The following is a 17370-nucleotide window of genomic DNA, read 5'->3' on the forward strand; positions in this document are numbered from 1 at the left end:
TCACAGCTGCTCATTATATTTGGACAAATGAAGTTTCCTTTTCTAAACTAAAATCATTTTATAAACTTTATTAATTGAAAATAATAGATGTATAAAGCTAAGTAAAATATTACAAGTTTTATTTATTGTTTTGCAGGTAAAAGGAAAATAATTCACAATAATATTTAATATTTTGGTGTTTTGGGCCTAAAAGTGATGACGTCAGTGTTGCTGGTTGTGACGTTTCGGTGAAGGACTTCCTGTCTCACCGACGCTGCCCGTCCCGCCGCCGCCGCCGGTCTGGCACACCGGGCAGCACTCGCCCTCCGGGATGTACAGCTTCTCACAGTTGGTCACGTCGTCGCACTGGATGTCGTCGCACAGAACTTTCCCCTTGTCGCAAACGCAGATCCGGCATGGCGTCGGCTTCCAGATGTCGTTGTTGGTGTAGATCTGTCCGTCCTGCTCACAGCTTCCGTCTGGAAACAAACAGGAAGCGGAAGATCAGTTCCTGATGGAGGGAAAATAATAAATAAATAATAAAATTATAAATTAATATGAAGTGAATAAAATCAGACAATAAAGTCTTCTGTTGATATTCCATCTTTAATTCACTGACATTCTCTTGTGACAATGAAATGATTTTGCTCTGAGACACAAATTGCCGTTTTTCTGATTCTGTTTCCAACTCTAGAAAAACCGGAACAGACCAGAACGGTTGCTAGGAGACGGGCGGTTGCCTTCTGGGGGCGGGGCTTCAGAGTGACACACCGGGCAGCTCTGTAGCTCCGTAGCTCAGCAGAAACATAAAATTCAAATGTCTCAGAAGGTTGGATTTTACTCGACTGAACTGCCGATTCAATCTGAAATGTGAAGATTTTCTCAGATTAGCTCCAACGTTCAGCTGAGAGAGACGACGTGACACAGGAACATATTCAGATTTTTCACTCACAGATTAATCTCCACATGTTCAGAGTGCAGAGACACATTATACTCAAACTCACCATGAACCGATCATATGTCCTAAATAAAGCACAGAACGTTTGTGAAATGCTGAACGTTCAGCCACCTTCACGTCTCACAGTTCAAGAAGTTGTTTAGTTTTGCTCCAGCCTCTGCCGTTTCCTGAGGTTTCAGATTCTCCAGTTACTCAGCAGTAATCTGAAATGTTCTGGTTCTGCATGTTCTGCTGCTGCACAAACAGCATTAATGTGAAACACAGGTTGCCTCCATGTGCTGCAAGTACCGAGAGGAAAGAGGAGGCCTGGAAAACGTCTCCGTCTTTTCGACATGAGGTCATCCCTCCACAGGAAACAACCCAGAAAGCTTCAGGTGCTTCACATGAACTCTAATGGCCAACAACCAGAAACATAACCTGCAGATATGAGACAGAGGATCGAGAAACAGTCCTCCCGCAGAGGACGACCTCTGACCTTTACCTGTTTCTGCTGCTGACAGCAGGTGGCAGCTGTGAGCTTCAGTCTGCAGGTGAGCTGGAAAAGTGACTCAGACAGGAAGTGGCCGTTTTTTCTCTGCTGTGTTGAATTTTCAGCTCATAGTGAAAACAAAACAATTTTAACAGAAAATCAAAAATGAAGGAACCAGAATTCTACAGAGCTTCTGTATGGGAGAAACGAAGCTTCTGCCCAGGACAGCCATCATTCTTCAGCCAGTCATGACCTTTAACCTTTAACCTGGTGCCTGAACCTGTAGGGCCTGAGATGTTTCCTCCTGGGAATAATGAAGGATTTCAGATATTTGGACCTTATAACCCGTCAGCAGAAGCTGCTGAACCTGGTTGCTGATAGTTTGAAGCAACGTAAGAAACAATGTTTTTTAGTTTTAATGCCTTTATTTCCATCTTAATTCATAAATGTGAAATTTGTTGCATTTTAGGTGAGATTTACATCATTTTACAAGCTGTCAGATTATTTCTAATATCTGCAGGGTGAACTTTCTTTAACTGTAATGGTTTTAATAAGCCGCATCAGAACAAACAACATTAAAACAAAACCGTAAATAATTGATTTATAGTGGGAGAAAAAGGACAAACAGGCAAAGGAACCGAAATGAACAGAAAGTTGTTTTCTTCTTGTAAATTTCATAAGAGAAATGATGAAAAAAATGTTTGTTCACTACTATCTTACTTGAAAAGCTACTTAAAATAGTAAAATGGTGAAAATTAATCTCCATTTTTTTTCTTGTTTAGGTATGAACGAGCACTGCAGCACAGCTGGCTGTTGCAGGAAGTTAAAAAGCTTTAAAGTTTCAGTAAAACATCTACATGTTAGATTTTTTATTTACCTTTTCATAAGAGTGAAAGAGTTACTGCAAAGAAGAGAAATAAAGTTACATTCTGAACTAATTAAGATGAAAACTGACAAATTAAAAAACAAAGTAAAGCGTCAAAAGAGTCTCTATGATTAATTTAATCGTATTACCACCAGTATGAACAATGAGAATCTAGTATCTATTTCTGAAGTTGCAGGAACAAAGACGTGATATTCGAGTTTCTACAAAAACACCATCTGCTTTGCCCCACTTGCAACCAGGCAAAAAATGAAAAAACGAACCGAATGAAAACGAACCGAATGAAAAAACGAACCGAATGAAAAAACGAACCGAATGAAAAAACGAACCGAATGAAAACGAACCGAATGAAGTTTTACATCCCAACATTTCTCAATAAACTTTGACGTGAATCCAAAGACGACGGCGGCCATTTTTACCGCATCGCAGTGGGAAGGTAAACCGCTGGTCTGATTGCAATGTGAACAAAATGGAGACTTTGCTTTTATTTAATTAGACAAATTAAAATGTTCTACAATGGAAAATATTGAAAGTATTTGTGTTTTAACAGACGTCATAGAAAGCAAATCTGTTTTATTGAACTTCTGAAGCCTCTCTTGCTGCAGCAAACCTTTCAACGAAAAAACATTTTTCATTTCAGCTTAAAAGAACTTGCAGACTTTCTTTTAAAAACATAACAAACATGTATTATTTTGTTTAATGTAAAATGATTTAAACTTCTGTTTCCAAACTTAATTTAATTCCAGTCTCTGCTGGCAGTAAGGAAAACAGTTTCTGTTCCTCAGGTCCGTCTGAGACGAAGGCTGCGTTCATGTCCTCCATCCCTCACATGGAAACTGTTAACAATGAAGCCATAATTTAGATGGAAGCACCAAAATTTATCAAAATTAGAGGTTTGGAAAATGCACAAAAGCAGCAAATCATCAGAATTGGGCTGTATTTAGATTTACTGCTTTCTCCTCCCGTCCACAAACTTCTCAATGAAGCAACATTTCTGGGTCAAAGGTGAAACAACTGATGGAGCTGAATTGTGTCTTTTGTCATCCTTGGTTGCTGCGCCCACGCGTGGAAACGTCACGTCTGCCGTGGAAACGTCACAAAGTAACGCGTGGAAACGTCACAACGTAACGCGTGGAAACGTCACAACGTAACGCGTGGAAACGTCACGCGTGGAAACGTCACAACGTAACGCGTGGAAACGTCACAACGTAACGCGTGGAAACGTCACGTCTGCCGTGGAAACGTCACAAAATAACGCGTGGAAACGTCACAACATCTCGTGGAAACGTCACAACGTCTCGCGTGGAAACGTTACAACGTCTCATGTGGAAACGTCACAAGGTCTCGCGTGGAAACGTCACAACGTCTCGCGTGGAAACGTCACAAAATCTCGCGTGGAAACGTCACAACGTCTCATGTGGAAACGTCACAACGTCTCATGTGGAAACGTCACAACGTCTCATGTGGAAACGTCACAACGTAACGCGTGGAAACGTCACGACGTCGCGTGGAAACGTCACAACGTCTCGTGGAAACGTCACAACGTCGCATGGAAAACGTCACAACGTCTCGCATGGAAACGTCACAACGTAACGCGTGGAAACGTCACAACGTAACGCGTGGAAACGTCACAACGTAACGCGTGGAAACGTCACAACGTCTCGCGTGGAAACGTCACAACGTCTCGCGTGGAAACGTCACAACGCAACGCGTGGAAACGTCACAACGTAACGCGTGGAAACGTCACAACGTAACGCGTGGAAACGTTACAACGTCTCGCGTGGAAACGTTACAACGTCTCATGTGGAAACGTCACAACGTCTCGCGTGGAAACGTCACAATGTCTCCCGTGGAAACGTCACAACGTAACGCGTGGAAACGTCACAACGTCTCGCATGGAAACGTCACAACGTCTCGCGTGGAAACGTCACAACGTAACGTGGAAACGTCACAACGTCGCGTGGAAACGTCACGTCTGCCGTGGAAACGTCACAACGTCTCGCGTGGAGACGTCACAACGTCTCGGATGGAAACGTCACAACGTCTGCGTGGAACGTCACAAAGTCGCGTGGAAACGTCACAACGTCTCGCATGGAAACGTCACAACGACGCGTGGAAACGTCACAACGTAACGCGTGGAAACGTCACGTCTGCGTGGAAACGTCACAACGTCTCGCGTGGAAACGTCACAACGTCTCGCTGGAAACGTCACAACGTCTCGCGTGGAAACGTCACAACGTCGTGGAAACGTCACAACGTAACGCGTGGAAACGTCACAACGTCTCGCGTGGAAACGTCACAACGTCTCGCGTGGAAACGTCACAACGTCTCGCGTGGAAACGTCACAACGTCTCGCATGGAAACGTCACAACGTAACGCGTGGAAACGTCACAACGTCGCGTGGAAACGTCACAACGGCGTGGAACGTCACAACGTCGCGTCGTCACAACGTCTCGCATGGAAACGTCACAACGTCGCGTGGAAACGTCACAACGTCGCGTGGAAACGTCACAACGTCTCGCGTGGAAACGTCACAACGTCTCGCGTGGAAACGTCACAACGTAACGCGTGGAAACGTCACAACGTCTCGCGTGGAAACGTCACAACGTCTCGCGTGGAAACGTCACAACGTAACGCGTGGAAACGTCACAACGTAACGCGTGGAAACGTCACAACGTCTCGCGTGGAAACGTCACGTCTGCCGTGGAAACGTCACAACGTCTCGCGTGGAAACGTCACAACGTCTCGCGTGGAAACGTCACAACGTCTCGCGTGGAAACGTCACAACGTAACGCGTGGAAACGTCACAACGTAACGCGTGGAAACGTCACGTCTGCCGTGGAAACGTCACAACGTCTCGCGAGGAAACGTCACAACGCAACGCGTGGAAACGTCACAACGTAACGCGTGGAAACGTCACAACGTCTCGCGTGGAAACGTCACAACGTAACGCGTGGAAACGTCACAACGTAACGCGTGGAAACGTCACGTCTCGCGTGGAAACGTCACAACGTCTGCGTGGAGACGTCACAACGTCTCGCGTGGAATCGTCACAACGTCTCGCGTGGAATCGTCACAAAGTCTCGCGTGGAAACGTCACAACGTCGCGTGGAAACCACGTCGCGTGGAAACGTCACAACGTAACGCGGAAACGTCACAACGTAACGCGTGGAAACGTCACAACGTCTCATGGAAACGTCACAACGTCTCACGTGAAACGTCACGTCTCACGTGGAAACGTCACAACGTCTCGCGTGGAAACGTTACAACGTCTCGTGGAAACGTCACAACGTCTCGCGTGGAAACGTCACGCGTGGAAACGTCACAACGTCTCGCGTGGAAACGTCACAACGTCTCGCGTGGAAACGTCACAACGTAACGCGTGGAAACGTCACAACGTCTCGCCCAGTTTTCCGTCTTTTCCTGTTCTGGTTTTTCTGAGAGTCTGAAGTTCACTGGAACTGAAATGTGGCTTTTATAGAAAAAATGAACCATGAAGAGCGACGTTGACTTTTCACCTCCCGGTTTTCCACAGTCAGCTTTTCTGAAACACTCAGAGCTTTTCCACATGACTCACATGTCTGATGGTCAGACATCACAACCATCACAGGACAGGAAAACCTCCGGGTCCTCTGATGCCGCTGGTTGATGGATTTTTCCTTGGCTCATATGGGAATATTCATAACGTGTTTTGGGGGGAAGCTTTGGCAGGACGAGGTTAGAAAATGACCAAATGGAAACAGTGAGTCACTTGGTTTTAAACACAAGAACAGCTTTTGTAACAAAGCAAACTGTCTTCTGAGTGAGTCGTCTGCTGTCCGCAGACACGGCGCTCCGCTCCAGATGACTCACAGCTGCTTCCTGCTGCAAACTCCTGCGAGTCGCTCAGTCACAAATCTGGAGGATTTATGAAATCTGCCTCTGCAGGAACTTTCAGCTCCGCGAACAAAAACGTGCAGCCGCTTTGTTTTTGTTGCAAAGAAACATTTTCAGTGCGAATCGAGACTTTAAACCAGGATGTCCAAACGTTTCCTCACCAATCACTGAGTCAAAAGTCAAGAAACAGAAAATGAAGCTTAAAAAGTAAATAAAGCAGCTCAGCTCTTCTGCAGGAACCGGAAATGATCACATCATTGCCCAAACATTTCAAAGGATTTTGCACATTTGCTTTATAAAGCAAAAGACTTTGTTTAGTTTTCTGATTCTTTTAGGCAAAAAAATTAATTTCAGTTCTGAAAACAGGATTTTCTTTTCCAAGTTGAATAAATGAAATAAAAGGTCATTTCAGTCAAAGTGGTATTAGTTATAAAAGTTTGGTCCTAAAAAGATCTATACTTTGTAACATTTTCCATTCTAAGAAAAGTATGTCGTAATAATAAACTCATTAAAATATGTTATAACAAGATGCTCATTAAACAAGAAAACGTTTTTCTCGTTTTGTAAATGTTTGTTTCTCAGTTTAGTATCTTTCTAAATCAGAAACTTTCTTCTTAGTTTAAAAATAAAAACTAAAAAGCAAATTTGTATTATTCTTCAACTGCAAACTTTGGATCCACAAATAGTCAGTCCAAGGACAACAAATGGCCCCCGCGCCACATGTTGGGAAACCCTGTTTTAAATGGAAGCCACAGAAATCTTATATATCGTTATAATGAGAAACTTTATTATTAATTTAATTTAAAAAACGAGATAAACAAGAAAACGTTGCTTAATGAAAAACTGTGCAAGTTAACATAAAAACTTCCTATTTAGAATAAAACACAAAATTCACTGAAATGAGATAAAATGAGATAAAATGCTTTTAACACAAGAAAATGCAAAACACGCTGCAAACGTTTTAACTTGTTTAAAAGGAGAAAATAAAACAAAATCAGTTTTTTTTAGTTTTCTTGTTCTATATTTTTGATCAAATATGGAAGTTTCTTGTCAGTTTCTGGTTTTAGGAAGTTCAGATCTGGTCTCAGATCTGAACGTTTTTCTCCTCACTTCTCATTTGAAGTCTTTCTGCAGATTCATTCTCAGCTCTGCCAGTTAAAAGTTTGGAGATGTGAACATTTCTCCTCTGAGGAGGAACCAGAAACCAGGCAGCAGCTTTTCCGTCTCCAGCAGCAGTTTTGAGCCGCTCTCATCCCGACTTCGACCCACAGAGGATTGTGGTCTCTCTGGGCTCTTCCTCCTCCTCTTCATCGCTATCGAGCCATCAAGCATTTTTAAAGCGAGCCGCTCGCTGTGATCTGATCTCTCATGCAATTTTCTCTCCTAAAGTCGAACCAATCAGCCCTGAAGGAGCTTCATGAACAGCAGTCTGAACTCTCTGAGGTTTGCCCCGCGGCGTTCACTGAGGTCAGGGTCAAAGGTTAGAGCAGAGGGTTTGTAGCGTCCAGCTGGAGAGAATCATGCTGATGTAACAGCATCTTAAAGTCCAAACAACAACTTTAGAGAAGAAACTCGCGTCACTTTCCATTTTAACAGTTCAAACATCAAGTATACCTTAAAATCCTCTGACAGAAACCATTTTAACAACCAACAAAGTTTATCCACAGCAACACAGCTTTTCTAAGTTCCTATCATAGCTAGCTGTGCTGCAAAGCTAACGCAGGCTGATATGTAAGCAAACTCAGAATCAGTCAAACACATTAAACTGTCCAACATGCAGTAAAATATTCCTACAGTGTATTTCTCTCATAACCCAGAAAAATGTCTTATTATTAGGAAAATAATCTTTCCCATCAATATTGAGAAACTAGTTTGAAACAAGCTGCTAAAAAGTTACTTTTAAGTCTGTTTTGTCTTATTTCAGGTGCATCAACATTTTTGTGTCAGCAACTAAAGAACAGAATCACTTGGTCACGTGTTGAGTTTTTACAGTGTGGAGCAGGAATCCAGGCAGTCAGACTTGGCTTTGGGAACATTTTTTACAGTGCAGTGGGAGTGAAGCGTGTTTAACTCAACATTACGTGACTTGAAGAGAATGTAGATGAGACAGAGCTAACGGCCACTTCAAGACGCTTCAGCCAAAAACACGACAAGATTCACGTTTTCCAGGAATAAATCTGTTTATCTGAGGGTGAAACCGAGCAGGAGTCCAGATTACTCCAGATTACTCCAGATTACTCCAGATTAATCCCAGATGGTTTTCCTAAAGGATGACGTCAGACATCCCAGGTTTTACAGAGCTGTCGGTTAAACTCCGACAGCAGGTCAGAGCGCCCCGGTGTTTTACGTCTGCTAAACAAACGGCCAGAGAGGAAACTGGTTTCCAGTGCAGGAAAATCTGTTTTCCTGATAAAACACAGAGAAATGCAACAGAACCGAGCGACTGGAAACGAAACGGAACATCTGGAAATCAGATTACAGCAACAAAAGCAAAGAGGAGCCGACGACCAGATTGTAGATTTATTCATGTTGGTTTTAGTTTTGGATGAAACTTTGGTGGATTTTATGTCCTTCAGCTTGTTCCAACTGCAAACATAAAAATAGATTTCACTGGAATTTAATGTGACAAACACAAAGTGGTTCACAAAGTGATGCGGTTCCATGAAGCGTCGACCCAGACGGCCGAACTCTTTGGACAACAAACTTTTATTTGTGGAAAAATGTTTTGAATCATCCAGAATTTTCTTTCTATTTCACAATTTGTTTTTCACATGAAATTGCAATGAGACATATTTATGTTTGTGGGGAAACATCCCAGGGGTGGGAATACTTCTGCAAATGTTTGAACAGGAAGTGATTCCTCACAGTGAGGATCAACAGCCTCACAGCGCTTATTCTGAGAATAAAATCTGGATTAAAACGGCTAAAATGACACGAAATCGATAACAGTTTGATTTATGACGACGCGCAGGCCGGTGATGTCATTTATGGACAGTAAAGCGTTTGGGTTTGCTGAGCCTTACGGCTCTCTGCCCAGGGCGTCCTGCTGCCCGGGGCGTCCTGCTGTCCAGGGGCGGCTCACGATTAAAAATGTAGAAACACTTTATTGATTTAACAGATCTTTGTGTTTTCAAGTCGTTTTACAGACGACAAACCAGGAAGTGAAACTCGTTATATTTCATATTTAACCTTTTTGTGCAAATAAAACTGAATCATTTTTCTCCGATGCTTTTCTTTTTGTTGTCCCCAAATTGACCTGGATTTTCTGACTCTGCAGTGTGAACGCTGGAATGTAATTTCATTTTAATGAGCTTTAAGCTTCGGCAGCTTTAATGAATTCATGAAACAAACCTCCAGGCACGGGTGAAACCAACAGAATCAGGTCTAATAAACTCCAGTTCTTCTGTACAGTATTTAAATAAAGCCTCTTCTTGCTCGCTGTAAATATCTGCACCCAAATGTTGCTCTGGGATAACAGTCTGAAGAACCTCAGACTGTTATTAAGGCTCCTAACGGTTTTATGCTGATGACAAACAGATGCATTTCTCTTTCAAGCCAAACTAGTTCATTCTTGTTTTCGCTCCATAACAGCAGATTTGAAGAGCAGATCTGAATATCTGGAACAAAATGCAGCTTGGGAAGCAGAAATAACTTGGCAGATTGAAAGCAGCCAATCGAGAGGCTTTCTTTATTTTCCTTGATGCTGATTCGTCAGTTAGACTGAAGCTATTAGCTTTAGCGATGGAGCTAATCTCCACTGTGAGTCTTTATGCATATTAATGGACATTTGGAGTTTGAACAGCAGCAAATAATCCATAATTATCCTTACTGACAAAATGTTCCTGATTGTTTTTCATGTTGAATCTGTTTGAACTGCCATGTTGCTGAAATGCTTCCTAAATAAAGCTGATAAAATCTTAAAATGGTTTTTAATTTGTGACCTTAAAGGCTGATTCCACATAAAGTTTGACTCTTTCCCACATCTCCTCCGAGGTGTCAGCTGCTCCTCGGCTCTCGCTTGTTTTCCCAGATGTTTGTGTGGAGGTCCAGCGCCAGCGGCAGCAGATTTATTGCTCTGACCTCAGCGCTGCAGAACAACTAAAATGGCCACCTGAGGCAATTCTTTCCCAAATCCCACTTCTGCTTCTTCTTCCGCATTAATCTGGGTTTTCTCATATCCCCTCTTCCTTCTTCCTTATCCCTATCAAAACAAGGTGATTTTCCCCATCGCAGCTTTTCTATATTCTGCTGCAAGAAATAAAGCAGATGCTCCGAGCAGAACCAGAACTTCACAGCTGAACCCAATTAGATTTCATTGCAAACATGTCGGAACATCACAGTTTCTGACATGATGCCGTAAACAGAAATGCAGCTTCAGGTGCTGGAAACCAAACACAAACCCAGAGCAGAGTCTGTATTCCTGGAGGCAGCAGAACCCGAGCGCTTCGGGCCAAAACCGTCGGCAGGAACTCAGAATCATCCGTCAAGCCAAACGCTGCGACACATTCAGACTCAGAAACGAGGCGACGACTCGCAGGTCAGATCTTCCCGTCGCTCAGGCTGAGGATTTACCACAGACCCTCTGAAGGCTGTGAACCAGCCATTTTAAAAACCTGAAAGGTCATGAACTTTGTTCAATTCGGTCATTTCCTGGGGATGAAAGGTCAACATGTGGCTCTAATCTGGAAGACATTTTCCCGTCACCTGCATTTCTATTTATGGGAACGAATTCTCGCTGATACGCATTATATCTGCAGATCACCTAGGAAACGACCTTTGACCTCAGCTGAAGCCGCTGATGCCCAACAGTCGGTCACTTCCTGGCGTTTCCACTCAGACTCGTCTCATTGACCTTCTGCAGTTAAATATTTTATTGAGTAGATCATCAACAGCTGCAAATACGGAAGGCTAATCCTACCAAAATGGACAAACTATTAAATGAGAATATAAAACAACATAAAATGAAAGTAAACACATGTAGTAATTATTTATTTCATGTTTCATTGATTTTGCTCAATTATTTATATTTCCTGATTTATTTCCTCATTTATGCATTTAGTTTTATTATGTCATCTGATTATTTTCCTCAGTTAATTTTTCATTTCATGCTGCTTTATTTCCATTTTATTTATTGTTTTATTTCCTTTTATTATATTTATATATATATATATATATATATATATATATATATAAATATATATAAATATATATATATATATAAATATATATAAATATATATATATATATATTTTATATATATATATATTTATATATATATATATATATAAAAAAAAATTCCCTTCTCACCCACCGCGGGTGGTTCTTGTCCTCTGAGCTCGGGTCCTCTACCAGAGGCCTGGGAGCTTGAGGGTCCTGCAGTATCTTGGCTGTGCCAAGGACTGCACATTTCTGGACTGAGATGTCTGATGTTGTTCCTGGGATCTGTTGTAGCCACTGCTCCAGTTTGGGGGTTACTGCCCCGAGGGCCCCGATGACCACAGGCACCACTGTGGTCTTCACCTTCCAGGCCCTCTCCAGTTTCTTCCCTGAGGCCCTGGTATTTCTCTAGTTTCTCGTGCTCCTTTTTCCTGATGTTGCAATCACTTGGTATTGCTACATCTACCACAACTGCTTTCCTCTGTTGTTTATCCACTACGACAATGTCTGGTTGGTTCGCCATTATCATTCTGTCTGTCTGGATCTGGAAGTCCCACAGGATCTTAGCTCTGGCGTTCTCCACCACCTTTGGGGGTGTTTCCCACTTTGATCTCGGGGTTTCCAGTCCATATTCTGCACAGATGTTTCTGTACACTATGCCTGCCACTTGGTTATGTCGCTCCATGTACGCTTTCCCTGCCAGTATCTTGCACCCTGCTGTGATGTGCTGGACTGTCTCAGGGGCCTCCTTGCACAACCTACACCTTGGGTCTTGTCTGGTGTGGTAGATCTGGGCCTCTATTGCTCTGGTGTTTAGGGCCTGTTCCTGGGCGGCCAGGATGAGGGCCTCTGTGCTGTCCTTGAGTCCAGCTTTTTTCCAGCCATTGGTAGGATTTACTGATATCAGCCACTTGGGTTATTTGCTGGTGGTACATCCCATGTAGGGGCTTGTCCTCCCATGATGGTATCTCTGGCACCTCAACCTCCGTTCCCTGTTGTCTGAGACATTCACTGAGCACATTGTCTGTTGAGGCTTTGTCCCTGATGTATTTATGGATCTTAGTTGTTTCGTCCTGGACAGTGGTTCTCACACTCACTAGTCCTCTGCCTCCTTCCTTGCGGCTCGTGTACAGTCTCAGGGTGCTGGATTTGGGATGGAACCCTCCATGCATTGTTAGTAGCTTTCTGGTCTTAATATCTGTGGCTTTTATCTCCTCCTTTGGCCAGCTAATTATTCCAGCAGGGTATCTGATTACTGGCAGGGCATAGCTGTTTATCGCACGGATTTTGTTCTTGCCATTGAGCTGGCTTCTCAGGACTTGCCTTATTCGTTGGAGGTATTTAGGTGTGGCTCCTTTCCTTGTGGCCTCATCGAGGTTGCCATTTGCTTGTGGTATACCTAGGTACTTGTAACTGTCCTCTATGTCTGCTATTGTTCCTTCTGGGAGTGAGACCCCTTCTGTGTGGATGACCTTCCCCCTCTTTGTGATCAGCCGACCACATTTCTCTAGTCCGAATGACATCCCAATGTCAGTGCTGTAGATCCTGGTGGTGTGGATCAGTGAGTCGATGTCTCGCTCACACTTGGCGTACAGCTTGATGTCATCCATGTAGAGTAGGTGACTGATATTGGCCCCATTTTTGAGTCTGTATCCGTAGCCAGTCTTGTTGATAATTTGGCTGAGGGGGTTCAGGCCTATGCAGAACAGTAGTGGGGACAGAGCATCTCCTTGGTATGCCACATTTGATGGACACTTGTGCAAGTGGTTTGCAGTTGGCTTCAAGGGTGGTTTTCCACAGCCTCATCGAGTTTGCAATGAAGGCTCTCAGAGTCCTGTTGATGTTATACATCTCTAAGCATTCAATGATCCAAGTATGCGGCATTGAGTCATAGGCTTTCTTGTAATCAATCCAAGCCATGCACAGGTTGGTGTGTCGGGTTTTGCAGTCTCGGGCAACTGTGCGGTCTACGAGGAGTTGGTGTTTGGCTCCTCTGCTATTTACACCGATACCCTTCTGTGCCGTGCTCATGTGTTTATCCATGTGTTTGCTTATCTTGGCCGCTATGATGCCTGACATGAGCTTCCAGGTTGTGGAGAGGCAGGTTATTGGTCGGTAGTTGGGTGGGACTGGACCCTTTGATGGATCCTTCTGGATTAGGATTGTCCGCCCTTCAGTTAACCATTCAGGGTGAGTCCCACTTTGTAGCAGCTGGTTCATTTGGGCTGCCATTCGCTCATGGAGAGCAGTGAGTTTCTTTAGCCAGTAGGCATGGATCATGTCAGGCCCTGGTGCTGTCCAGTTTTTCATACCTGAGACTCTTTCTTGGACATCTGTCACAGTGATGGTTACCGGGGCTTGCTCAGGGAGGTTGCTGTGGTCCTCTCGTAGAGAGATCAGCCACTGTGCATTGCTGTTGTGGGACGCCTCCCTTTCCCATATGCCTTTCCAGTATTGTTCCGTCTCCAGCCTTGGTGGGTCTGCTCTGTTGTTATTGTTACCCTGCCATTGAGAGTACACCTTAGCTGGTTGAGTGGAGAAGAGCCGGTTAATCCTTCTGGATTCATTCTCCCTTGTGTATCTCTTTAGGCGGCTGGCCAAGGCTTGGAGCCTCTGTTTGGCAGTCTTGAGTGCTTCAGGTATGGGCATCTGCCTGTACTTTCTGGGTACTGGTCTTTTCATTGCACCCTTGTGGAGCTCTGACAGTTGGCTCACTTCCCTCCTTGTTACCTTGATTTTAGCCTCTAACCGTCTTTTCCATGGTGGGTATTGGGTCTCATGGTTGCTCTTATAGCCAAGTATCTCAAGGATCACTGATGCTGAGTTGTAGATCAGCTCATTGGTTTCTGTTATGGTGTTGGTAGGGATCGTTCTCAATGCTGCATTCACATTTTCAATGAGACTTTCTGATGGTACTTCACTCAGCCGTTGTAATTGGCGCCGAGGAGGCCTGGTTGTCATTCGGGTCATGATTCTCTCTCTCAGGTCAGCAGCTGTCTCGTTCAGCTCTGTTTCGCTCATTGGGGCCGTGTATCCCCTCACTGGGTGGGACTTGTAGTTAAGTCCCCACAGTCCTGACATCCGGGTTCCTCCCTTTTGCCGTAGCATTTGTGTTGTATCTCGTCAATCTCAAGTTGTGATAGCAGTTGTTGTTTGCGGATGTTGGAACACTGAGCTACTAGTTGTTTAGCGCTTAGTGTTGACTGGGGATGTCGAAGTAACCATTCCTTCCCCAGTCTTTGCATGTAACCTCTCTCACTAGGGTTACTTGAGTAGTAGCATTCCAACAGATCCACATTTTCATCTCTCGCCCATTTCCGTCTTGTTCCAGTAGCCCATTTGTCATCAAGGTGCTCTGGTTCCCCAACACCTGACGCAGACCTTGTTTGGCCGGGCGACGTCTGAGCCGGCATGTTATGCAACTTAGTATCTCTCATGGTATGAGGTAGGCAGTAGCTTGAAGGGTCTTGCCTAAGGACCCAGACTGGATTCGAACCCTGCCCTCTCGGGTGATATACGGATGCCTTATGTATTGAGCTATCCAGTCAGCTATATATATATATATATATATATATATATATATATATATATATATATATATATATATATATATATATATATATATATATATATATATATATATACCAGGGCCTCAGGGAAGAACTGGAGAGGGCCTGGAAGGTGAAGACCACAGTGGTGCCTGTGGTCATCGGGGCCCTCGGGGCAGTAACCCCCAAACTGGAGCAGTGGCTACAACAGATCCAGGAACAACATCAGACATCTCAGTCCAGAAATGTGCAGTCCTTGGCACAGCCAAGATACTGCGCAGGACCCTCAAGCTCCCAGGCCTCTGGTAGAGGACCCCAGGATATATAGATCTATATCTATATATCTATCTATATATATATAGATCTATATCTATATAGATCTATATATAGATCTATATATCCTCTGGTAGAGGACCCGAGCACAGAGGATAAGAACCACCCGCGATGGGTGAGAAGGGAATTTTATATATATATATATATATATATATATATATATATATATATATATATATATATATATATATATATATATATATATATATATATATATATATATATATATATATATATGATGTCTGATTTATGTTAATTGTATTTACGGTTATTTCCTAACGTACTTATTTTTTGCCATTATTTTGGCAAGATCAGTCCTCCATACCTGAGCAGTTTAAAGAGGCATAGTGAAGAACTTTGGTTGGTCACATGTGATCTAGTTTTGAAACATTTTTCTCTCCAGGAATATTAATATTTATAAAAGCAGGAAGAGAACATTCCCAGTTAAACCAACCATCACCAACAGATCCAACACTACTTCAGAGGAAATTCCAGTTCTGGATCCCAGAACGTTTTCGTCCCTGATAAACCTTCTGATGTTTGAACTTTACTCCATTTTCTCCTCTAAACATCAGGGAAGATCCTCCAAACACCGCCGTCTCTCCGGCCTGTAGTTAGTCGGCCATGTTTTCCCGGTGAAAGCGAGTCTGTCATGAACCGCGGCGCGTTTCCAGCTGTGTTTTGTTCTGAAATGATACGGTTCCTTTGCAGCCTTTAGGTTTTGTATGTAAACCGGCGGCTCGGCCCACAAACATCAGAGAAGTTTGTGTTTGAAGGAATTCATGTGATCACTGGAAAACCGGCAGCAGCCGGAAAACTGGAGCCATTTGGAAGAACATCTGGGGTTGAATGTCGGCCGTGAGTCACGACGCAGAAGCAGACGTGAAGCGGACAGACGCATCGTTGTGTCCAAAGAAAGAATCTTTCTGTTTGCCGAATAATTCAGCAGTCGGCCATGTTTCCGTCCAACAACCGGATCCCTGTTTCAGAGGAACTCTGACGGTCAGAGCGTCGTTTCTGAAACCCAATCAGATGGAAAGTTTCTTTTTGTCACTAGTTTCTGAATCAGACAAAAAATAAAAGCATGTCGTTGTATTTTAGTCTCGCAACCAGGCAGTGAATCTGAACGCGCCGCAGTATTTTCATTTTAACTAAATATAAAAGCTGTTTTACGTCACTTGCATCCAGTTACAATAAACTTTACATTCTTGTAGTTTCTTTATTTCTCAATAATCTGAAAGTTGCTCTTGACTTTATTTCAGTCGTTCTGCTTGTTAATTGTGGATTATATATTCTAATATAATTTGTTATTAATTTATGTTGCTGCAGCCGCTTTATCAGGTGGAATCAGCATTTAAATAACATTTTCATTTATTGAGAAATTTAGACACTTTCTGTGTATAATAAATGAATTTTCCACCAAGAATAAAGAATTTTTCCTTCGTATGCAGCAGCATGAGGACCACCCACTGACGCTCGTCTCCATCGAGGTGTTCAGACGTCCTGCAGCCTGCGGGGAGCCTGAACACATCGCAGGCCGCAGTGTTGACCCTGGTCGCCGCGCCGCTCTGTTCGTTTGCCCCGAGCCGCAACGTAGAGTTTATGCCCGACCAAACCTGCAATTATGGCCGACTGTCACCAGACTGCGGCTGTGAAACACAAGCAGCACTTCAGAACAAGCTGCTCACTGCGACGCAGCAAAGGATCTCTGGACGCCGTTTCAGATTTGAATGAGATTTGAACACATTCAGTTTCTACAGGAGCTTTTCAGCAAAGTGTGGAGCTGGCAGCATCTGCAGCAGCTACAGCAGAAGCAGCTGCAGCAGAAACAGCAGCAGAAGCAGCTGCAGCAGAAACAGCTGCAGCAGAAACAGCGGCAGAAACAGCTGCAGCAGAAACAGCGGCAGAAACAGCTGCAGCAGAAACAGCAGCTGCAGCAGCAGCAGCAGAAACAGCAGCAGCAGCAGAAACAGCTGCAGCAGCAGAAACAGCAGCTGCAGCAGCAGCAGCAGAAACAGCAGCTGCAGCAGAAGCAGCAGAAACAGCAGCTGCAGCAGAAACAGCAGATACAGCAGCAGCAGCAGAAACAGCTGCAGCAGCAGAAGCAGCTGCAGCAGAAACAGCGGCAGAAGCAGCTGCAGCAGAAACAGCAGCTGCAGCAGAAACA

General features: G+C 43.8%; 1 protein-coding gene across 1 annotated transcript in view; it reads right to left on the minus strand.

Moving 5' to 3' along the window:
• Positions 1-17370, minus strand: part of col5a2a (collagen, type V, alpha 2a) — a 46666-nt gene that overhangs the window by 21616 nt on the left and 7680 nt on the right. The window contains exon 2 of the mRNA XM_055052867.1: positions 249-458. Within this exon, the coding sequence (XP_054908842.1) occupies positions 249-458 (210 nt within the window). The remainder of the gene's footprint in view (positions 1-248; positions 459-17370) is intronic.

This window comes from Poeciliopsis prolifica, unplaced genomic scaffold (genome assembly GCF_027474105.1).
Source record: "Poeciliopsis prolifica strain line A6 unplaced genomic scaffold, Auburn_PproV2 SCAFFOLD036, whole genome shotgun sequence".
Classification (NCBI taxonomy): Eukaryota; Metazoa; Chordata; class Actinopteri; order Cyprinodontiformes; family Poeciliidae; genus Poeciliopsis; species Poeciliopsis prolifica.